At 42.5% G+C, this 21,816-nt stretch overlaps 5 protein-coding genes across 10 annotated transcripts; 3 read left to right on the top strand and 2 right to left on the bottom strand.

Annotated features, from left to right (window-relative positions):
• Positions 1-14: 14 nt before the first annotated feature.
• LOC104813547 (protein CER1-like 2) lies at positions 15-4,254 on the top strand. The gene is made up of 11 exons (XM_010541179.2): positions 15-503; positions 592-736; positions 1,204-1,266; positions 1,356-1,812; positions 1,899-2,118; positions 2,243-2,621; positions 2,736-2,843; positions 2,947-3,147; positions 3,454-3,552; positions 3,668-3,844; positions 3,912-4,254. The coding sequence occupies exons 1-11, from the start codon at positions 394-396 to the stop codon at positions 4,074-4,076; spliced, it is 2,124 nt and encodes a 707-aa protein (XP_010539481.1). The 5' UTR covers positions 15-393; the 3' UTR covers positions 4,077-4,254.
• A 1,496-nt stretch (positions 4,255-5,750) lies between these two features.
• On the top strand, positions 5,751-10,539 carry LOC104813542 (two-component response regulator ARR18-like). Of its 6 annotated transcripts, none has more exons than XM_010541169.2 (9): positions 5,751-5,853; positions 5,949-6,026; positions 6,736-7,118; positions 7,678-7,838; positions 7,948-8,100; positions 8,179-8,592; positions 8,708-8,784; positions 8,895-10,103; positions 10,194-10,539. In XM_010541169.2, exons 4-9 carry the CDS (start codon positions 7,706-7,708, stop codon positions 10,242-10,244), a joined length of 2,037 nt encoding a protein of 678 aa, XP_010539471.1. In that variant the 5' UTR covers positions 5,751-5,853; positions 5,949-6,026; positions 6,736-7,118; positions 7,678-7,705; the 3' UTR covers positions 10,245-10,539. The 6 variants fall into 6 exon arrangements, with proteins under 6 accessions (XP_010539471.1, XP_010539470.1, XP_010539472.1 ...); XM_010541168.2 differs by having other exon boundaries at positions 6,139-7,118; XM_010541171.2 differs by having other exon boundaries at positions 5,762-5,853; positions 5,933-6,026; positions 6,139-7,118.
• Positions 10,451-12,290, bottom strand: LOC104813543 (VAMP-like protein YKT61). The gene is made up of 6 exons (XM_010541174.1): positions 12,002-12,290; positions 11,819-11,916; positions 11,593-11,697; positions 11,358-11,423; positions 11,069-11,155; positions 10,451-10,714 (listed from the first exon to the last, which is right to left on the bottom strand). Exons 1-6 carry the CDS (start codon positions 12,192-12,194, stop codon positions 10,664-10,666), a joined length of 600 nt encoding a protein of 199 aa, XP_010539476.1. The 5' UTR covers positions 12,195-12,290; the 3' UTR covers positions 10,451-10,663.
• Positions 12,291-13,049: 759 nt separating this feature from the next.
• LOC104813541 (FIP1[V]-like protein) lies at positions 13,050-18,578 on the bottom strand. The gene is made up of 8 exons (XM_010541165.2): positions 17,762-18,578; positions 17,020-17,231; positions 16,786-16,912; positions 16,636-16,704; positions 16,087-16,227; positions 15,842-15,943; positions 14,081-15,742; positions 13,050-13,933 (listed from the first exon to the last, which is right to left on the bottom strand). The coding sequence occupies exons 1-8, from the start codon at positions 18,446-18,448 to the stop codon at positions 13,397-13,399; spliced, it is 3,537 nt and encodes a 1,178-aa protein (XP_010539467.1). The 5' UTR covers positions 18,449-18,578; the 3' UTR covers positions 13,050-13,396.
• An 80-nt stretch (positions 18,579-18,658) lies between these two features.
• LOC104813540 (trafficking protein particle complex subunit 5-like) lies at positions 18,659-20,688 on the top strand. The gene is made up of 8 exons (XM_010541164.2): positions 18,659-18,832; positions 18,960-19,048; positions 19,169-19,232; positions 19,677-19,754; positions 19,853-19,929; positions 20,021-20,087; positions 20,200-20,307; positions 20,424-20,688. Exons 1-8 carry the CDS (start codon positions 18,761-18,763, stop codon positions 20,451-20,453), a joined length of 585 nt encoding a protein of 194 aa, XP_010539466.1. The 5' UTR covers positions 18,659-18,760; the 3' UTR covers positions 20,454-20,688.
• Positions 20,689-21,816: the final 1,128 nt, after the last annotated feature.

Below are 21,816 nucleotides of genomic sequence, written 5' to 3'. Positions count from 1 at the left end.
TAAACAATGCAGGGCTGTGGTGGGAGCAGTTTGGTGACTCAGCGCCCGTGCTGCAACGGGTGGCCATCAGGATACTGAGTCAAGTTTGCAGTGGCTACAACCTGGAACGCCATTGGAACACATTCCAGCAGATGCACTGGGAGAGACGGAACAAGATTGACAAAGAAATGTTGAACGGATTGGCGTACGTGAATCACAATCTCAATTTAGGGAAAATGGCGTCATTGGATACGGACCCAATTGCACTTGAGGACATCGACATGACATCTGAGTGGGTGGAGGAGGCAGAAAATCCAAGCCCTACCCAGTGGCTCGATCGGTTCGGATCTGCCATCGACGGGGGCGACTTGAACACGCGGCAGTTCAGCGCTGCCATTTTCGGTGCCAACGATCATGGCATCTTCGGCTTGTGAATTCATTTTCCATGCCGGAGTTCGCCTTAACATGGTCTGGGTAGTGACCCATTTGCCAAGGGAAGATTCAAAAACAATTGCGGAAGAAAGGTTAGTAGCCGAAGGCCCGCAGTAGCAAATTAATGATGTAGGATTGGTATGGGAATTGGTCGAATTTTCTCACAATTGTTTTTGGCAGATTGAGCTGCATCATGATGGATGGTGGAGTAAAAGCGACATATTTGGAAGTCATGGACACTTGGGCAGTTGCTGTCGGAGATTGTAGCTTGGGGGCCTTAGGTTTCTTGGACTTGCACCTTTTACCAAAATGGCATTCGTCCGCTGTACGTAACGGGAATTTAATTGTTATGAATCTCTCTCTGATATATGTATAATATATATAGTATTCGTGACGATACATTTCGGCCCGTGACGTATTATTGGGCCTAAAGACGTTTTATAATGGGCTAAAAAGTGAGGCCCGTGAGACGTATCCTAAAATTGAATTCCAACGGTTGGGACCGGTGGGAGAGCACCACCAATTCGTCAGATGGTATTCAAAGTGGTACAGCCAAAAATGGAAAGAGCCATTAAGGCTCAAGCCTCAGCTCGTAGGCTCCCTGCCAAAAATAGTGCTTATGTGGGAAAGCGTACGATACTAAACTTACGGAAACTGGCCCCACCACGATGTGCTTCACATGTACTACGTAGTATATATATATATATATGCATATAACAATACTTCACACGAAAGAAACAAACAGCTCCTCTCCTCTCAGATCATTGTTGCAAGTTTGTTTTTTTTCTAAAGGAAATGGCGTCCAGACCAGGGATTCTCACCGACTGGCCATGGAAGGCCCTTGGAAGCTTCAAGGTTTTCTTTCCTTTCCTTTACCATTATACATATATATATGTGTGTGTGTATAGACATATCTTATATATATAATATGTATGCAAATGCAGTACCTTGTGGTGGCTCCATGGATAGTGGAGAGCATATACTCGTACGGGACAAAGTCCGAGGAGGAGCGAGACCTTGGGAACCTGCTGATAGCAGCACTGATGGCGTGGCGAATGGTTCACAGCCAGATATGGATAAGTTTGTCTCGTCACCGGACGGCCAAGGGCTCGAGAAGGATCGTGGACAAGCCCATCGAGTTCGACCAGGTCGACCGTGAACGAACATGGGACGACCAGATCATCTTCAACGCCCTCCTCATGTACCTCGGCAACAAATTCCTCCCCGGCTCCTCTCGCGCTCCCCTCTGGCGAACCGACGGCGCCGTCCTCATGGCTCTCCTTCACGCCGGTCCGGTCGAGTTCCTCTACTACTGGTTCCATAGAGCCCTTCACCACCATTTCCTCTACTCTCGTTACCATTCTCACCACCATTCCTCTATTGTCACTGAGCCCATCACCTGTACGGAACCGTAACGCCCCTCCACTTTAATCCTTCTTTATTTCTTTTTGGATATATATTGATTTAATCTTCAATTATATATGCAGCGGTGGTGCATCCATTTGCCGAGCACATAGCCTATTCGCTACTCTTTGCTATACCTGTCGTGACGTCGTCCTTGTGCGGGAACCTCTCCATCGTCTCCATGCTCGGATACTTGACGTACATAGATTTCATGAACAACATGGGCCATTGCAACTTCGAGCTCTTCCCTCGTCCCCTCTTCTCTCTTTTCCCGCCTTTGAAGTTCCTCTTCTACACTCCTTCGTAAATCTCCTTTCACTAGAATTCCTAATTCATATCTAATATATATAAACTCTATGCAAACTAAAACTCTTCATTATTCACAATTTTTTTATTCGGTCTTCTTATTGACCTTTGATGAATACAGGTTCCACTCGCTCCACCACACGCAGTTCAGAACGAACTATTCGCTGTTCATGCCGATGTACGACTATATCTACGGGACCGATGACAAGTCAAGCGACTCCTTGTACGAGACGTCGCTACAGCGGGAGGAGGAGACACCGGACGTGATCCATCTCACCCATCTGACCACCCTTGACTCGATCTACCATATTCGCCTCGGCTTTCCCTCCCTCTCCTCTCATCCATTCATCTCCTCCCGATGGTTCCTCTCCTTCATGTGGCCTCTCACTCTCTTCTCTGCCCTTCTCTCCTACCTTTCATCGTCCACCTTTGTTCTCGAACGAAACCGATTTCGCAGTCTCACCCTCCACTCCCGCCTCCTCCCCAAGTTTGCTTTTCAAGTACATTTCTTTTCTTCTCAAACGTCTGTCCTTTTATTGCATGTACATATGTAAAGAGGATTTGATATATATATATATATATTTGCCAATTACCGTTTGTATGCATGCGTGCAGTACACGTCACCACGGCAGTACGAGTCTATCAACAAAATGATAGAGGCAAGCATCGTTGAAGCTGATAAGAAGGGTGTGAGAGTAGTCAGTCTTGGGCTAATGAACCAGGTAAATCACATGTATCTACTTGCATGTATATATACACACACATATATATATATATACACACTATGGTTTTATTATGTATACGCCCGATTTGGGATTGAATCAGGGCGAAGAACTGAATGGATACGGGGAAATGTACGTGAAGAGGCATCCGAAGCTGAAGGTAAGGCTGGTAGACGGGAGTAGCCTTGCAGCTGCAGTGGTTGTCAATGGCATTCCCAGGGAAACGTCAGAAGTGGTTTTCAGAGGCAAACTCACTAAGGTTGCCTATGCCACTGTCTTTGCTCTCATCCAAAGAGGCGTCAAGGTAATAATTCATACTAATCACTATTCTTATAATAATTACATGAGTAATTATTTCATGTAAAAAAAAACGAAACAGTACAAAAAAATTGGGCTATTTGCAACGCTTTTTCTTGTATTGCAAAATTGAATTTTGCAACGCAATGAGATTGTTTGCAACATTTTTCAGTACCGATCGAAAAAAGTCTAAGAAATCATGGTTTTAACAAAGAAGAAAAAGTTATGTTAAATTATTAGTGAAATAAGATATATATTTTTTGTATATGTGTATATTGGAAAGAAAAAAAAGACGTAACGTGGTTTAACATAGGTAATGGTGTTACGCGCCGAGGAACACCGGAGGCTCGTTGAATTCGTGGGCGTAAGTTGTAGTGAGAATATCGTGCTGATGCGGACCAACTCCCCAAGGGTATATATATATGGACCATGTCCATCTGTGTGTGTGTGTATATATACACACTAATATATATATATATATATATATAGTTAGTTTGAGATATTGATATGTGGGGATATAACCGCAGATATGGTTAGTGGGAGGTGACGGGCTAAGCAGAGAAGAAGAGACGATGGCAAAGGAAGGAACCCTATTTATTCCTTTCTCTCAATTCCCACCAAAGAAAACGAGGAAGGACTGCCATTACCACCCCACCCCCTCGATGTATATTCCGGAGTCTGCCCAAAACGTAGATTCTTGCGAGGTAGTAGAGCCGTACGCATGTTATACAGTTCAATTCATTTCGTGTAATGGGTATGATTTTTTAATAGAATTGGCTGCCGAGGAGGGTGATGAGCGCGTGGAGAGTGGGGGGGATAGTGCACGCGCTGGAGGGGTGGGAGGAGCATGAGTGTGGCCACGCTTTCTTCTTTGATATCGACAGGGTTTGGGAGGCCGCCCTTCGCCATGGCTTCCGGCCTCTCCCTCCTTTTTAATTAAAATTATCAACACCCGTGTTCAATTAATTAACCCCTAATTAAGTTGTGCCGTCTATTTGGCATCTTTAAACATGTGAACGTTGTTTGTCTTCTAAGCATACGTCGCACTTCGAACTACATCTTCTGTGTTTTTCCTTCATGATGATTTGCTGTCTTTAATTATATTTTCATATAATCATTCAAGTTTTAAGGTTACTATACACATATATAGAATGAAGTCTAATGACCTAAACCCCTCTCTATATATATATATATATATATGTATAGGTTTAAGGTTGCCCAAGGAATTAATCTTCTAAACTTATGGAAACAACATGGTTTTTTTTTATAATATATGATTGGCCAAGCGTGGAGTTCGAATATAGGTGGAACACTTTTTGCGCATATCCACTTACCAGTTGAACCAACCACTCTTGGTTGCCAGTTTGCACTTATTATATTATATAGCTCATGAAATCAGCAAGCTATTTGCCAAATGGCTCCTCTCCTAGCCATTAGTCTTGAAGAGAGAGAGAGTCTAACCAAACGCCAATAAAAGTGGGCAGTGGAAATCTAAACCTGGATAGTTCAACCGATGAAATGGGGCGTAAAGCGTTTGTTTCACTTCGAGTTCGAATTTTAAATTTGGGGAGGAAGTATATATTCCAAAACATCTGGCTCCTGGTTTCCAGGATTAGTCAAAACCTTGATCCAGAAATCAGGATACCTGTTACCCTAACAAAAAAAAAAAGTTGACGGTGGAGGGAAGGTATAGGGACTTGACCGGAATGTAAAACTAGGGTTAGACATAGCCTCTTGAGAAGAGAGAGAGAGATGGGGGTTGGTTTGCCATCTTACAACAACTTCACAAAAATATACAAACCAATCAAAAAAAAAAAAATGCTTGACAGACGAGGCGAGAGGTTGAGTGGGATCATTAAAAGAGTTGATTCAATTTTAATTTCTTGTAAAATCATCAAAAGAGTTGGCTCTTCATTCACGTGAAAATGTCCCAAGTGGTTCTCTGTGTTTTACGCTCAAGCTACCAAGATTCCTAACTTATACCCCTTCTTATCGAGATCGGTCCAGTCGTTTTTGTTTTTATTTTTTCATAAATATTAAAAAGAGATGAAACTTTGAAATAAAAAACATGTGCTATATCGTTTTTATTTTTAAAAGGTTCTTTTGCTAGAAAAAAATATATATAGCGAAAATCAGGCTTGGATGGATGGAATGGAAGGTAGGAAGGCCCAATTTATTTAGCTTTTATGATTTTTTTAATAAAATACTAAAATTTGTGTAAATGGGAAATATAATTATCTCAGATTTCAAATTAATAAATAAATATCTCAATTGAACCCATTCATGGTAAATAAATATCAAATCGATAACGACAATCAGTTATCAAATTGGTATGTATTCCATACAAATGAACCAAATTATAGTATTTATTTAAAATTTTGGAAATTGAGATAATTATATTTACCATTTAGAAAAATTTTGCTATTTTTTTTTAATGGAATTTTTCTTTTTTTATGGCCGAAAATGAAACATCTTCAAGTTGTAAACAGAACGTGCATCAGATACCGAAGCTGATGGGCCTTCAAATTAAAAAGCCCAAATATTTAATTTTAGAATGCTACGGCCCAAATCGTGCAACCTTCTCTGCTGTCGTATGATCTCTCTGTTCTGGTTTGTTCCTCATGCGAGACGTGTTTGCAAGCTTGGCGGTGATGGTGACGGTGTTGGATGCAGGAGAAAGGGCCATTAATGGCAGGAAGTGCAGCCAGAGCATGTAATGACTGTATTTGGATTTTTTTTAATTCTCGGATCAGATTAGGTTATTAGCACTTCCTCCTTTGATTTATCGTCAGCCATTTTTGCTCAAAGATGAAAGGTATCCTTGTGCGGATGCTCAGCATCACTCATGTAACCATTTTCCTTACGAATGGGAAGTTACACCCTCTGGTATGTTGTCTCTTCCGTTTCTGCTTCTCCATTTTCCGCTCCACTTGCCGCCCTTTAAGTTCTTCCTCATCATGACCTAAGTGTTCATTGCTATCTTCGCTAATCTCTTCAGGTTTTGGGCAAAATGTCAGTAGTTGGGATGGATATCCACAATATGTACATGTATATGCTTGTTCGAATCATATTCATATATCAAAACAAATGTCTTCTTGGAGAGAAACCATAGCTCAACTCCCAAATCTACTGAATTCTGCACTCTGTATATACATTCAGTTTTCGGTGTTTGTGTAGTGATATCTGTAAACCTACAATGGCAAAGCGTAGGGGTAGCAGTTCTGAACAGGCTGGGTTGCGGGTTTAGAAATTTATATCACTCCTTGAACATATGACAATAACATGTCGCCCAGTCTCCATGAAATTTCGATCTTCTGTCAGATATGGAGTTTGGGAAATGGATAACATGGCTGGGAGAATTTATAGCTGATCACTTGGTTTTAACTCTTGCACAGTATGAGGGAGTTTTTCTTACTGGTTTAGTCTTAGGCCAGTCAGTCAAGTCGACTTTTTCTATGGCGGAAATTTGGTTTTTGCACATAATGGGCCAACAGTTGAGGGGAACTTCAAATATCATGTTTAGCTTACTGAATGTGGCTGTGGCATCAAACCCTTGTTCAATTCAAAGAGAGAAGATTTTCTTCCAATGTTTCAGATCTGGGACAGGCGATAGCCAATTGAAGGAGACGACAAGGGTGGTCAGTTCCATTAGTTGTGTTTGGGCACATGCATAAGGTACTGCAGTCAGGGAAGGGGAGCCCGAAAATGATTTGACAAGAAGGCCATATATTCGAACAGTGCAATAGTTCCAAGGGTTTAACGGAACAAAAGTTGATGATCAAGGTCATAGCCTGAGAGGTTTCTTGAGAAATGAAAAAAGGATTACTGCAGAGCGAGAGTTTTCGGTTTTGATGGAGATTTTAGACGGAAGAGTCGAGAAAATAGCAGAATCTTGGGTGCGGATGAATGAATGGAAGTAATGCCAGAATCGTGGAGGAGGATACATGTCTGTTTAAACTGTTAATATGATGAACTCAGGTCAGTCCATTCCATTCCCGTGGAAAGTTGTTTCTTTTTTCTCTGATTGAAGGCATATCATATTATTCTTTTCGCATTTTTTCATGTGAAGCATCTAGACATGTCTATAGAATTAGGAAATGGAAATTAAATGAAAAAACATGGAAAGGCCGAAATGCTCAGTTTGAACGTTATGTGAGAATAAGATATTTCCGAGGAAGGAAATAGGGACATTGAAATGAGACGTTGTCTTTTATTTGTATAAAAGGGAAGATTCAACAAACAAAAGGAAGGTAGCAGAGCATGTGACTTTCTTCGTTCCATAATTGGAAACAATCACTAAAAAAAAGAAGGAAATTTGTGATTATATGGAGAATTAAGGGCCAGGATTAATGGCATAATCTCTCTCTCTCTCTCTCTCTCTCTCTCTCTCTCTCTCTCTCTCTCTCTCTCTCTCTTTTATTTTCTTGTGAGCATTCCCTCAGTCCTGTAACTTTTTTGGGACTTCAAACGTGTGGAACAATGATTATCCGATTCCACATTATATGAAACAGACACACCAGAGTTTTTGTGTTTCCAGGGGAAGAGAAGAAGGAAAGATACAGAAGATGGAATCGGCAGCGAGTGCTGAGGAGGGAAGGAAGGAGCAGTTTCCGGTGGGTATGCGTGTTCTTGCCGTCGATGATAATCCAACCTGCCTTCGTAAACTAGAGGAGTTGCTGCTTAGCTGCAAATATCATGGTGCTTCTCTCTCCTTTTTTCTTATTTTCTTTAATCTGGGTTGTGAAGGCAAATAACTAGTTAGAGGGTGATGTTGAAAATGGCTATATATATTCATATACATGCTCAGTGACGACAACAAAAGAGGCTAAGGCTGCTCTTGAAATGCTGAGGGAGGAGAGCAACAAGTTTGATCTGGTGATAAGCGATGTGGAGATGCCTGACATGGATGGCTTTAAGCTGCTTGAACTTGTCGCCCTTGAAATGAACCTTCCTGTCATCAGTATGTTTTTGTTCTTCCTTTTCTTTTTGCTGCATATCATCCCGGTCCTTTTGGTTAATTCCTTCCTGCTATCCACAGTGTTGTCAGCTCATAGTGACTATGACCACGTCATGAAAGGCATTACTCACGGTGCCTGTGATTATCTGATCAAACCCGTCGGTCTGAAGGAGCTCCGTAATATCTGGCAACATGTTGTCAGGAATAACATTCAGCCATATGCGAGGAACAACGCTGTTGGGCCTTCACGTCAACTCCTCCCTCCTCCTGACGCTCACCAGGCCTCGAAAGTCAATAAGAAACGCAAAGACACAAGTCAAGACAACATTGATGATGGCGATGATGAGGACAATGACAGTGATGGAGAAAATGAAGGTGGAGAGGGGAGTGACCATGACATGGATGAGTCTAGTTCCCGGAAGAAGCCTCGTGTCGTGTGGGCATCTGAGCTCCACCAGAAGTTTGTCGCCGCCGTTACACAGTTGGGCCCTGACAGTGAGTTGTCCCCCTGCAAAATCTCTTTATCGTCGCCTTTTCTCTGGATAATTCTTCTATCTTCTCTGTTTTTGTTTCTTCTGATACTTTATTTCTCTGACTTGTTTGTTGCCAGAGGCTGTTCCAAAGAAAATCCTTGATCTCATGAATGTAGAAGGTCTGACTAGGGAAAATGTAGCCAGCCATTTGCAGGCAAGAATCTCAGTCCTGTCCCCTTTCTCTCCTCTCTCACTCTGCCTTTATCTGTAGTAATGCGCGTGATGAAGTTGTTCAACCTGTTTTTCCTTCGTTTTTTGTTGCAGAAGTACAGACTTTACTTGAAAAAGATGGACGAAGCTCATCTGCACCGTCATATGTCTTCAACTGCATATGGGACGAAAGATCCCTCTTGCTTGCACATGGCTCAACTTGATGGATTCAAAGATTTTCACGGCTTGACTGCCACAAGACAACTGCCGATCTCAACACTCTTATCCCGTCCTCATGCTCCAATTGTCACCAGACTCAATTCCCCAACTCGGTCATTGATAAACCTTCAGGGAATTGCCTCCCCCAGCTTTGTTCAACCAGGGCATTACCAGAACTCAAGCAACTCAACAAACATGTCTGGAAAGTACCACTCACCCCTATTATCCGGAGTTCAGAACGTGAATTCCTTTCAACGAACGACACCTCAGCTAGAACCCAACCTTTTTCTTGGAAGCAAGGGCCCTGCATACGTGGGAGATTCCAAAATCATAGGTGACCGGTCAATCTGCAGCGGTTTCCTGGATTCTCGGGCATCATTTGGCGGCAGCTCTAGCCCTTCTCTGGCCAATGCTTCTACTAACTCTCTGATGTTACAGGCGAAGTATCAACAGCCCCTGCATAAGATCTTGTCTGGAAATGAATCTTCTCTCCTGGGAGCTCCATCCGATTTTAGTTCCCTCAACTTCAGCATGCCTGGCTCCTCTAGCTTTCCTAATCACAGCGGATGCAGTACCGGTTGGCAAGGGAATGATAAAACACCCAAATTCCCGTTGAATTCTTTGCAGATAAACCATTCTTTCAGTCGAGATGATAAGCTGGCTGATAATAACTTTAGCGGCATTGCTGGGAATGGTCCAGCGGACATCAACTCGTTCATCTTTGCGGAGAATCATGGAGGAGAGATGCAATGCCAGAGTCACCTGAACACCTCAGGCCAACAAAACTGGGAGGAACAGAGACGGGATTGCATCCACGTGTTGAATAATTCGTTCGGTAACATGGACGGCCTGGTCCCGGCCAATGAAATGGTTATGGACATGATAAACGCAGTCGGAAACAAAGGCTTGGATGGTTCTTCTGTGATGAGCGAAATAGATGGTGGTGTAATACTCAACAGGGAACAAGCCAATGTGGGAAAACCGGCAAGATTGGAACCAGAAATGAGAAAAGGCTACAGCTTGGAGCAAACCAAGTCTGAAAATGGTTTTATCAATGATCAGCCCGACACATTCGATGACATGATGAACGAGATGATGAAACAGGTAATATATCAATGGACGGCGTGTCCTTCTGCATCAATGTATATGTCATATGCTGCCATTGATGACAGTTCTTGATATCTGTGAATGCAGGATGAGCCGATGGCTGCTGACTTTGGGATTGATTCATTCCATCTGCCGTAGGTATCTTTGCCCATTTGACACAGCGGTTAGATAGACACATAGAAATTAGGACCAGATGCAGATGGAGGCACCCTTTTAGATAATGCTCTGTTAGAAACTTCGCCGGTTGGATTCCAAACTGTTTCTTCTTGGGTGGAGATTCTTTCATTGTCCCCACAATTTGAAAGATTAAAAAAACAAAAATACAAAACACTGTCTTTCTCTACTAATACCAACTTCTTCCACTTCTTGAAGCATGATAGAAAAAAAAGACATACTGTGATCTACATAAAGGATTTTCGGGTTTGGTAACCAAAACAGATGCAAGTAGAGTGATAGCAATACGTATTTCATGACACACAGGTCTTAGAATCTCAAACAGAATCGAAACTAGACACAAGGCAGTTTCCCCTGCAAATTTGTAGAATCCGACATCGCCCTCAGAGAACAGTACAGCATGAATTAGTTTTCTTCGCTTGCTTGTAGAACATCTGTTTCAACCAAACATCTCCTCATGTTAGATTACGTTTCTGTGCATGCCATACATTCATCTACCAAACCAATGACTTCCATGCCAATTGAAAAAATATCGATTTTCCGTCTACTTTAGCAAGTTTTTGCAGCGAATTATACACTAGAGTCTTGCAGGATATCATAGGGTCATATTCTCAGGCTCTAATACAGATTTCGAAGTTAGCTCTGATGTTCTAGTGGGGTTATACACCTTAAATGCTGTCTAGCAACCCGACCGTAAATTCTGTGTTCCTAATCGATCGATAGAGAGAGAGATAGACTTATAAATGCAGATGATGTAAACAGCCAGCCAGATAGCTCAAGAACATTACCTGGGATGCCATGCTCAAATCTGAACTCTTCTCCACTAGGCTGTCCAGCTTCTCACCTCGGGCAAGCACGCTGTCAATGGTTTTGTGCTGCACCAATTGGCGGAAATTCAGTTGGATAATATTTCGAAAAAGTAATCATGCATCTGCAACACTTCTTTATCCTTGCGTAGAAATTAAGATTTGGGAAAAAGCTGAATTCATTGGCAGAACATAACAGACGGGCACACCATATACACGTGCAAAGTATATACGGAAAGGTTCTAGAACAAGAACTGGATTCAGAGCTTACAAGGATAATCTTGGTCTCATCCAATTCCCTCTGGATTTTCATCAGCTTATCAGCCTCCGCCGGGTCCTGCAGATTTAGAAAACAAGAAAAAAAAAACTCTTTTTTTTTCCAGAACCAGTGACCCAAAATCAACAGACATCTTACTTACTCCACCCCTGTCGAGCTTATTACGACACAGTATCATGGGCTTGTTTAGAGGCATAGACAAATGGAAGAGCAAAAACCTAAAAGGAACCTGGAATTTTGATAGAGCTTCATTTAAATATGGCCATGGTTGGGTGCTGTCTTCTTTTGCAGACCTCCATGTCTCACCAAAATTCTTCTGGTACTCGTCCAGAACCTGGGAGAAATCCAATCACGGGGGTAATTGGTAACCCGTCCATCAATTTCCACGGAAATATGATGTGAATTTGCAAGAAATCAAATCAATAGGACCGTGGAGGATGTGATCCATAAGAAACCTGATTGAGAAGAGAGAAGGAACTTCGAACGGGATAATGATCGTCCATGAAACCCAAGGCGCAAAGGCCGTTCCGATTGAAAGCGTGAACCTTGTACTCTAGATGAAAAAACACTCACAGAATTGGGATCGGGGGAGATGGAATCGAGATCGAAGAGAACCGAAGAGGGAATCAGAGGAAAACCTTCGTGTTGGACGGACTGGCGTTGGCCGGGAGGGGTGCGTTTGGCGACGGTGCGGCCGACAAAGACGATGAACTCCTTGAGGCTGCTTCTCTGGAAATAGCCAAAGTGAGAGACGTCGGAGGCGTTGGCAAGGATCACCGGATCCGCCGTCTCGGTGGCGCAGTTGAGAACCAGCAACGCCGTGATCTTCATTCCTCTCCGGTAGCGTTTCTTTGCGACGACGAACCAGATTCTCTCTCTCTCTCTCTCAATTTTGTGCGAAATAATTAATAATTGCAATCAGAAATCCAAGTCTGAGCTGTCCACATTAGGTATATATACTCTCTCTCCCCCCACCCTTTTCCCGCTTTTTACTCTTGTTTCTTTCTTTACCTCGTTCTCCAACATAATTAATCATCATCTCTACGATATATATATATATATGTATACACACATATATCATCTCTACAAACTATATATAGATCTTATGTGTGAAATTTTTTGTTTAATTTTTAAAATTTGAAAGTTTTGCGTTTGATGAGATTTTAATGTAAATTTATTTTGCTTGAATCCGTTTGTTTTATGTAGAGCTAGATGTTTATTCTTTCCGATCCGAAACCGTTTTTAATTTCCGAACGGTACCATTTTTAGATGACCGACTTTTTCTGAAACCGAATCGAATCGAACCGAACTTTAAAACTCCCGAAAAACCAAATATTTTTAAGGGAAATTTTTTTTTTTAATAAAACCCGGAACCGAACTGAACCGATACCGAAATCGAACCGAACCGAATACAATATAAAAACCGATTGGTACCTATTTTTGTAAAACCGAAAGAACCGAACTGATCCATTCCCGTCCCGAAACCGAACCGTTTCCCGAAACGTCCACCCCTTTCTGTACTAAAATGTTTTAATTTACGTTTGAAAGTTCAGTTTGATGAAATTTTAGTTTTTTGATACGGAAGGATTTCGACTTTTTTTTTGTTAACATATTTTAGATTTGAAACAAATTGTTAATATTATTATATTACTTTTTTTTTTCTAACAGATAGTACGTCTATCAGGATAATGCAACATAATGTATATTCGTAAATTCGGGTACTCTGAAAATTTCGAGTACAAATCTCTCGGACAAAAGTTTACATCATCAACTACAGACTCAAACACAAGTATCCGTATGTATCCTTAATCTTAATTCTTACATAATCTCCAACTAAAACCTCATTTGTCTCTGCCTAATCTCCAGCTAAAACCCCGCATTCATTCCTATATGAGACCCTCTTTCAGCCATGTGCCTTTAACCCACATCCATCCATACAAGCAGAGAAAGACGCTGCTGCTTCCTGGCTTCTCTTCTCCGTCCAGACAAAAACTCGAGAACCAGTTTCTTGTTTTTTCTTTGGTTTACGGCTCTCAGCTACTCGTCCACCGTCTTTTCCTCGCTGGCCGCTCTGCCTTCACTTCTGAATCTGCAGCCCCTTCGGTTCTTCTATCAGTCTCAGTCTCCGTTTTCTTTACTGTTGATGTGATGATATTATCCTCATTTGGCATTGGAAGCTTGAACCTTTCGCTCCGTTTCTTCAGTTTCTCGACCGTCTCCAAGTGTCGGTCCCCTGGTGGCGGCTTCTGACCCCTGTGTTTCATCTCCGCGGCGTTTTTCTCTTCGTTTGCATCCCGGTTTTTCTCAGTAGTGGGGTCATGAGCTGCTTCTCTACCTTCTTCTGCAGATCTTCCATTTGGGCTTTTGTCCATCTCCTGAAACTTCAAGGGCACAGATGATGATGATGACTTGGCAGGGAGAGTAAAGTCTTCTCTCTCTTTATGGTTCGTCCAATGCTCCATCTCCAGCCGTCCCCTCTTCGAGTTTTGCTGTTCCTCGTCTGAGGAAACGTCTTCCTTGTTTCTTCGGGCAGTGTTCCTACTTCTCGACTTGTTGGCACGTTTTGAGCCCTAAAGCCATGAAAAAAAAATGTCAGTAATTAACGCGATATAAGAGAAGTTTATCCTTGATAAACTGTATCACAAAGGCTCAAGTTAAAATCTCAGGTCAAACTTGGATAATTAAACCAGATGGGTTCCATGGCCGACGGGACATACCAACTCTTCAAAACTGCCATTTTGTTCCTCTTGTTTGCTTCTTAATGGCCCAAGATCTGCAGCATCTCCAATTCTATGTTCTTTGTTCTTTCGTCTAGATTCCTTGTGCTTCTTCTCTTGCGATCCCTTGCCATCTGAAGGATCAGAAATCTTATCACTTCTACCACTGGCCCTTTCCTGCCTCAATTTTTTCTCATTGTTCACAGTTATGTCTTGACGCGTAGAAGTCTCCTCATGTCCTCCATTATGTGAAGAACTTTCCTCATAGGCATTTTCCCTTCTCTTCTGATGTTTGTTATGCCTTGCTGTGTCTTTGTTAAGAAGCTCTTTATCAGAACCCTTGTATTCATCCTTCATCCTTGATGCTCGGTCTTCTGAATCTCTGTGGTTCCTCGTAGTCACCCGTCTTTCTCTTCCGTGCACTGATGAATCCTCCTCACGGGTCCGTCTCAAATTATCCAAATCTTCGCATTCCCTTTGCCTCTCATTGCCATCTCTCTGCACATAAAATTCATCTCTGTTTCCGAAAGAACGGAAATCACCAAAATCCTCTCTGATTTTCTGGGCAGCTCTCTTCTGATCCTCCAACCTATCACCCCTTTCTCGTTTTGGATGGCTAGATGATTCTCTTTGACTGTGAGAAATTTCATTCTTATCAGAGCGGCTTCTTCGTAAGTATTCTTCATCCTTCCTTCTCTTGCTAACATAATCGTCCATCACCTCATAATTATTCCTCAAACTATCATCTCTTTCCTTGGGTCTTGAGCCAAAATCCTTGTCACTTGGAACCCTCATACCACCGTCATCCAAATGCTTTCTCGAAGGAACATGGTCATCTTTGCCATATGTTTCACTCTCTCGCATTTTACCCCTGTGCCTAGAGCCCAGATAATCTCCACGGTCTCTTTTCCTAGAACCTTCATCTCTGCTTTTTCTACTGTAAGCTTCATCCTCTCTCCTATGCCAAACACTACCCGCAATGTCACACTCTTTTCTTTTATCAAAATCCTCGCCTTTTGTATATGAGTGACGAGGATAGCTAGAATCAAACTCCATATGAGGATATGAATTCTCCCTACCACCTTTGCTAGCCGCCACACGTGTCCGTTCAGTTTCCTGCTCTCTATCCTGATTCTTCCTGCTCTGATGCTGTGAGTTTTCATGAAGTTGCTTTCCACTGCTTGGTCGTCGAGCATCAACTGCACTGTCCTTTGACTGCTGATACTCTCTGTGATTTCCAGATTTTGCTTTGCTGCTTTCACTGCTTCTCTCAGTCTTTGACTCTCCTCCATCATCTTCCTGAACCACGGACTGCAAGAGTTCAGAACTCATCTTACGTTCTTCCTCCATCTCGGAGTATTTGCTAGGTTCAGCCCCTGTATCTTTCTGGTCAACACTTGATGACCTGGTGTCTCTGCCTCCAATAGGAGATGATGACCGCAAACTGCATCTACCATCCGTGTTTTCAGAGATTGCATCCTCTTGCTTATCATGAAGCCTTTTAGCTAGCTCATCTTGGGTAGGAGCTTGACAAGAAGATCCTGTGTCTGGGCTCCCACTGTTGACATCACCTAAGATATTTTCTCCAGGAAGGCTATTGCCCACTTGATCCACATCATTTCCAGATGAGGGCTCAGCCTCACGTGAGTCCTGACAGACAATCTGACCACAGAATCACAGTAATTTAGGAGTCAATATATAGAAAAGATGAAACGACTCACAAGCAGTGCCAAAAAAAGCAAGATTCAAGACATGCATAACCTCGATTATAGCATCTGCATCACGGATCCGAGGGGCTCGTGTATCAATGGATGGTAGACGCTCACCAGAACCAGTCTCCACAGGTATTGGTCTTCCAGGTGGCTGAACAAAAATCAGGTTCCAACCAAGGTTCAGCTTAAAACTAATGGGATATGTGAATACTGTGATGCTCTGTGCTATGCAACATGCTACAACACTCATTGACGATATTTTTTCATTGAGAAAAATGGCACGGCAAAACGTACTAGTGCAGGTCGAACATGGGCAGGTCCTTTAGTTGAATCGCCTTGAGTAGTGGTTGGTTTCACTAGATTTGAAGAGTCAGCAGGAATACCCTGAGCACCTGTTGCTGCAGCTAACTCCGGAGGTAGATCTGGATCATACCCCTAAAAGTTTAGGAAAAAAGAGCAATTAGAACTTCATTGCTAATTATTTCGTGCATGATTGCAGTTGCTTAAAACTCTACCAACACACTTCATATATTGATAAGGTGTCCTACTCAAAGGAGGAATTAAGTGCCATCCCCATCCAATACTAGTTCTTCTTCTCTCTTTTTTTTCTTCCTTTGGTCCGGAGTGAGCGACCATTTCGCAAGGGGCAAGAACGTTTTCAAATAAGTAAGGGAAGCTCTAGTTGCGGGTAGAAAGGGCCTGCCACTACCCTCTTTCGTTGTGACAAGGGAGTATGCTTATGATTCAACTTGGTTGCTAAAAGATATGACTGCCCAAGAAAAATAATTGCCAGAATAGCTTTCAAAAGCCGCTTAATAACTAACATGTCAGGATCTTATTTACCTGGTCTGTTCTCCCGCTTTCGTACACACGAATTCTGCTTTGCATTGTGGTCTCTACACGGTGTTGATCCTACATAAAGTCGAAAGATATACTTTCTAAGTAGTCTTCAGTTATGGAAACAAGGATATGATCCATGGTTAAGTTAATTACCAGCTGTTTACAATAGTCTTTCCAGCTCTCCTCATTCAGCCCGAAGTTGAAGAAGTCAGTGGTATCAACGCCGGGATATCTCCAAGGCTTTTCCTCAAAACCATCAATGTCGACCTCAAATATAGTCCTAAGAAAACCATAAATGCAGACTTCTTATAAAAGAAACATGGATCTCTGTGCATCAGAACTTGATCATTGCTATTCAGACATCAGACCACAGATAAAAATAGTTACTTGTGAGAAGGAAGAGTAAAGTCCAGACCAACACCAACTCCCCGACCAGCTGTATTACTACCCCAACCCGTCCCGAAACCCAGACGACGCCAGTCTCCCCTACCACGACCAGCCATAGGAACTACATTTACGGGTGGACGAACTTGACCTGAGGAGGTCCCAGCAGTAGATGCAGTAGCTCCAGCCATTGGGGCAGCCCCCGGTCTTACATACTGCAAGAGAGACAGACAGATATGCATATCAAAATTATCGAGACATAAAAAAGTGAATGAAGTATTTATACATAGAAGTAGTTTTGTTTTGAGACAAGCACCCCCCATATTTCAATGTCAGCATTAAGCCCCAAGACTTATGAGTAGTCTGTTGCATATTTGCTTTAGAATTGGTCATAGAATTCCCTTTTTTTTTTCTTTTCAATTTCCTTACTTTGAGTTTTTTCCCAGACATTAGAACCTCCTTGCAATAGCTAATGGCGTACAAGGAAGAGAAAAAGCAAATTCAAGTGTTTGCATTTGTTGTTTATAAGATCAAATACACTAGAAAGACTATGCCAGAATCTAGAAAGGATCTCCGACTTGTAGGATCAACACTCTGCAATTTGCATTCGACATTGAGATACAACAAGTACAGAGGAGAGAATGCACTTCAGAATACATGTAAACCAAATCGGGGCCACCCACCAGGAAAAACCCTGACCACCATAGAAACTAACCAGTGACAACAGCGTTGCATTGACACTGACCTTAAACTGAGAATGAAAGGTATGATAACCATGGCCGATATACCCAATTTTGGGGGGAGCAGCCACAGCTCCTGCTCCACTTGCTTTCCCAGCCTCGCCTGCGTCTTTGCCGTCTCCCTCCGTCGCCTGCAGACTATCTTCTGCCCAGATATGCCCCTCCATAGCTTGGTTTGGATCTGTGTCCGTTACAATAACAAGCGGTTCTTCATCATCTTCTTCGTCGTCCTCGTCTGGGTTTGCTCTTCTCCCAGCTCCGATCAGGCTGTTACGGCTACTGTCGTTCAACACTATCTGCAAATCATCGTCACTGTCACTATCCCAATCACCTCCTTCTCCATCACCTTGCTCGCGCATCGCCCCATCACTAAGCTTGCCAATTCCTGAGCGACCTCGATCTGTAGGCAAAGCGGGAAGCGATTCGCCAGGAATAGCAGGTAAAGCATCAGTATCTGCATCTTCGATATCGAATTTCATATCCATGTCAATTGCTGGAGAGGATAATTTGGAGGGTTCGATATCGGAAACCCTAGAAACGGCTGTGGCTCCATCATCTTCGATATCTTGATGGAGGGATTGAAGGTTGAGGTCGATCGGAGGGTGAAGCGGCGGAGGCGGAGGAGCAGCGGAGGGTTTGAAGGGCTGAAGGACGTCGGTGTACAGATCTCCAAATTCATCGTCTTCGTCCATTCACACACTGGTTTTTCTCGAAGGAACACCCAACGATTCCAACGAATCAATCCAATGGTCGGAGAAAGACGATCGATACAAGAGAGCTCCGGAGAAAAGGGGTTTCCGACTTTTTTTTCTTTCAATTTTCTTATTTCATCGTTTAGGGCCAAATATATAAATTTTATTGACGGCCCTAAAAAGTAAAAACATAAAAAATAAAATAAAATAAAAAACTTTTCAGCAATCGATCTTAAGCAAAACAATCCCCGAGAGAGATTTTCCCGAGAAAGAAAAATTCCAGAGAAGAAAGGAGGGGGGGATTGAGAGAAGATGATCGGAGTGGGGAAGATGAAGCAGTACTCCAACGTCCTCGACAAGCCCGTCAGCAAAGGCAAACAAGAGGTCTTTCTAGATCCACTTTCGTCTCCATGAATTGGATCTAGATCTGATTATCTTAGCTGATTCCAGCTTGTCGGCATACGATCTTCTCATTCGTTTATTCAATTCAGATTCTACGTATTTGTTGCAGGTGAGCTTGAGCGCATTTGCTTTCCTATTCTCGGAGCTCGTTCAGTACAACCAGACGCAGGTCGACAATATTGCTGAACTTGAAAGAAGGTTGACCTCTTTGTCGATGGAATCGGCTTTTGCATTATAGCGTCTTCTTCCCCACTCTGAAATGCAACACTCCTGATACCATTTCTCGTGTTGATCACTTTGTTCTTGACATTCTCTTAGACTTGAGGATGCGGGATATGCAGTTGGAGCTCGAGTTCTAGAACTTCTTTGCCACAGGGAGAAGGTACAGCTTCCTCCCAATCTCGATTTGAGTTTTTTTTTTCAAGATCAGCCCATTGGAGTCGTGTTCATTCGTTCAAGGCTTGAAAGAGAGCATTTTTCATCTCGATGCATCTTAGTCCATGGTGTTGAAATGAAAAACAAATATGGATTTGGAAAACTGGGGTTGATTGGAGTGATTATCAACCCTGGTTGGAAATACTAGCGAATTAAACAAGGAATGAAGTTTATATGGAAATAAGATTCTATGGAGACTAATATAATTGACCAACTAAGGTTTGATTTCTGAATTGACTAACATCGATAATCACTTTCAATCAACTTCAACCTTCCACTGTTCAGTCACGGTATCGTGCTGTTTGAACATCTGGGTCTGCTTATGCTAGCCGAAAACTAGCCACCTGACTCAGCTCATGTGACCAAAGTGTGGTGGCCCTTGTTCTTTCAGGGAAATCGAAGGGAGACAAGGTTGCTTGGAATTCTGTCTTTTGTCCATAGCACCGTGTGGAAGGTGTTGTTTGGAAAGGTGGGCATTGTTCATTTGCAATAGTTAAATCTCTTTGATGTAATCAGCACCTATGTCTGCTTCTGGATCATAAGTCTTGTATAATATTCATGGCATAGGTTGCTGACTCGCTTGAAAAAGGGACCGAACATGAAGATGAGTACATGATCAGTGAGAAGGAGCTCCTCGTGAACAGGTTACCGCTCGATTATTCTCTTATGGTGGACACTTTTGAGGAAAGATTGTTGCTTCATGATAAGCCAAAGATAAGAAATGGATCTTGACAGGTTCATTTCGATTCCAAAAGACATGGGAACGTTCAACTGTGGGGCGTTTGCTGCGGGGATAGTCAAGGTGAGTGAGTTTGCTCCCCTTGCACGAATTACAGAATCATGAAATGGTGAATCTTGAATAAGCTAATATCGAGCAATCCATCTGTAATTTTTCTTCTTGTTCTTCTATTCAGGGAGTTCTGGATGGTGCAGGCTTTCCTGCTGTAGTAACAGCTCATTTTGTGCCTATCGAAGGACAGCAACGCCCTCGGACCACCATTTTGATAAAGTTTTCTGAAGAGGTTACTGCCATGAACACCATTACTGTTGCTCTGAGTAAAAGAAAGAGATTATGTCCTGAAAGCTTTAGCCAAAAAAAATAACTTGCTGACTTGGGGTATTTTCTTTGATCTCGTAGGTGCTGAAAAGAGAGGCGGGGCTAGGTTGAGTTGAAGCCGCCAAGATCTGTCTCCCTTGAAATTCTGTCTTGTGTTGTCTGGTGAGAAAACTGTTGGATTGTATCAACTGTTCTGCCTAATCTGCCACTTTTGGGTTGGATTGTAAAGTAGAGAAATGTTTTTTTCTAGTTTTAGGGATTGATAGCTGATTACACGCACAATGGAACGGTAACAAATCTTGATATATCTACTCTCAAGCAAAATGCTATTAATGGGCACCAAATCTGATATATCTTCACTGCAGTTTCACCATTTTTGCCTTCCTTCGATGCTCCTTTCCGGCGGCCACTTCCTCCTACGCCGGACCGGAGATGAGACTTCTGGGCAGAGATTAGGGAAGTGGATGTTCGTACAGTGATCCGACACCCACTCGGTGGGAGATGTAAATGGGCTTTGGGCTGTAATTGAAAAGGCCCAATAAGTGAGTTAACAGGCTTACATCTCTCGTAATTGGGCTTGTTATTACTTATGAGGCCCATTTAATATATCCAAAATCCAACGGGCAATTGCTGTCTTTGCTGCCATAGCTGTGAAGTTTTATATGAATCCAGAGATGATGGGCATATCCCGGATCAGTTCAAAGCAACAAGCTTAGAAGAAAAGATTCGAACTTTAGTAGTCATTGTTTTTAAACAATGGAGAATGGAAAAATACAAATCAAGTCCAGCATCAATTTCCAGAAATCAAGGCAAGAGTAGCTGCACGATCTCTATGTTCTTATCTTTTATAGGCTTGATACTTTCTTGCCCAAAAAGGGCCGGTCCTTCCTTTCTCGCTCTCTCTCACTCTCAATCAATTTACATGTGTGTGTGTGTATATATGGGCTAATCTCCATAGCCGTCCCTCTCTTTTCCGGTGGCCCAGCTGGGCATGAATTTATGGAGAAAGAAGGAAAACTCCAAAGAAAAAAATGCACCACTTACAGGCAAAAAATGGGTTTCATGGAGGTAATGGTATCCCAAAAACACGAAAAAAGAGCAGAGTGTGAAAGAAGACACCTTTTCTTCACCACCCAACAAAGCAAAAATTATGTTACCCATTTTTGCAGAGAAGTCGCTTCCATCTTCATCAGTGCTGTCTCAACCCGACACCCACATCTACAACCCACAAAAAAGAGTTTCCTTTTCTTAATTTCTCTCTCGCAAACGAACCAATATGATGTGGCCTTCCCTTCATTTGTGGTTTCTTTGTTCTCTGACTTTGCACGGAAGCACCAAACAGGAAACCCAGAACCTTCCTTGTTTCTTCTCTCTCTCTCTCAAAATCTTTCACTCTTCTTCTCTCCTTTTCCTTTCTTCTTTCTTTGTTCCTCTTGCCCTTCAAGCCATTTGCTTCTCTCTCTCTCTCTATTAA

This window comes from Tarenaya hassleriana, unplaced genomic scaffold (assembly GCF_000463585.1).
Source record: "Tarenaya hassleriana unplaced genomic scaffold, ASM46358v1 Cleome20, whole genome shotgun sequence".
Classification (NCBI taxonomy): domain Eukaryota; kingdom Viridiplantae; phylum Streptophyta; class Magnoliopsida; order Brassicales; family Cleomaceae; genus Tarenaya; species Tarenaya hassleriana.
Note: the sequence above shows the minus strand (reverse complement) of the source record. Positions and strands in the feature narration are given on the sequence as shown.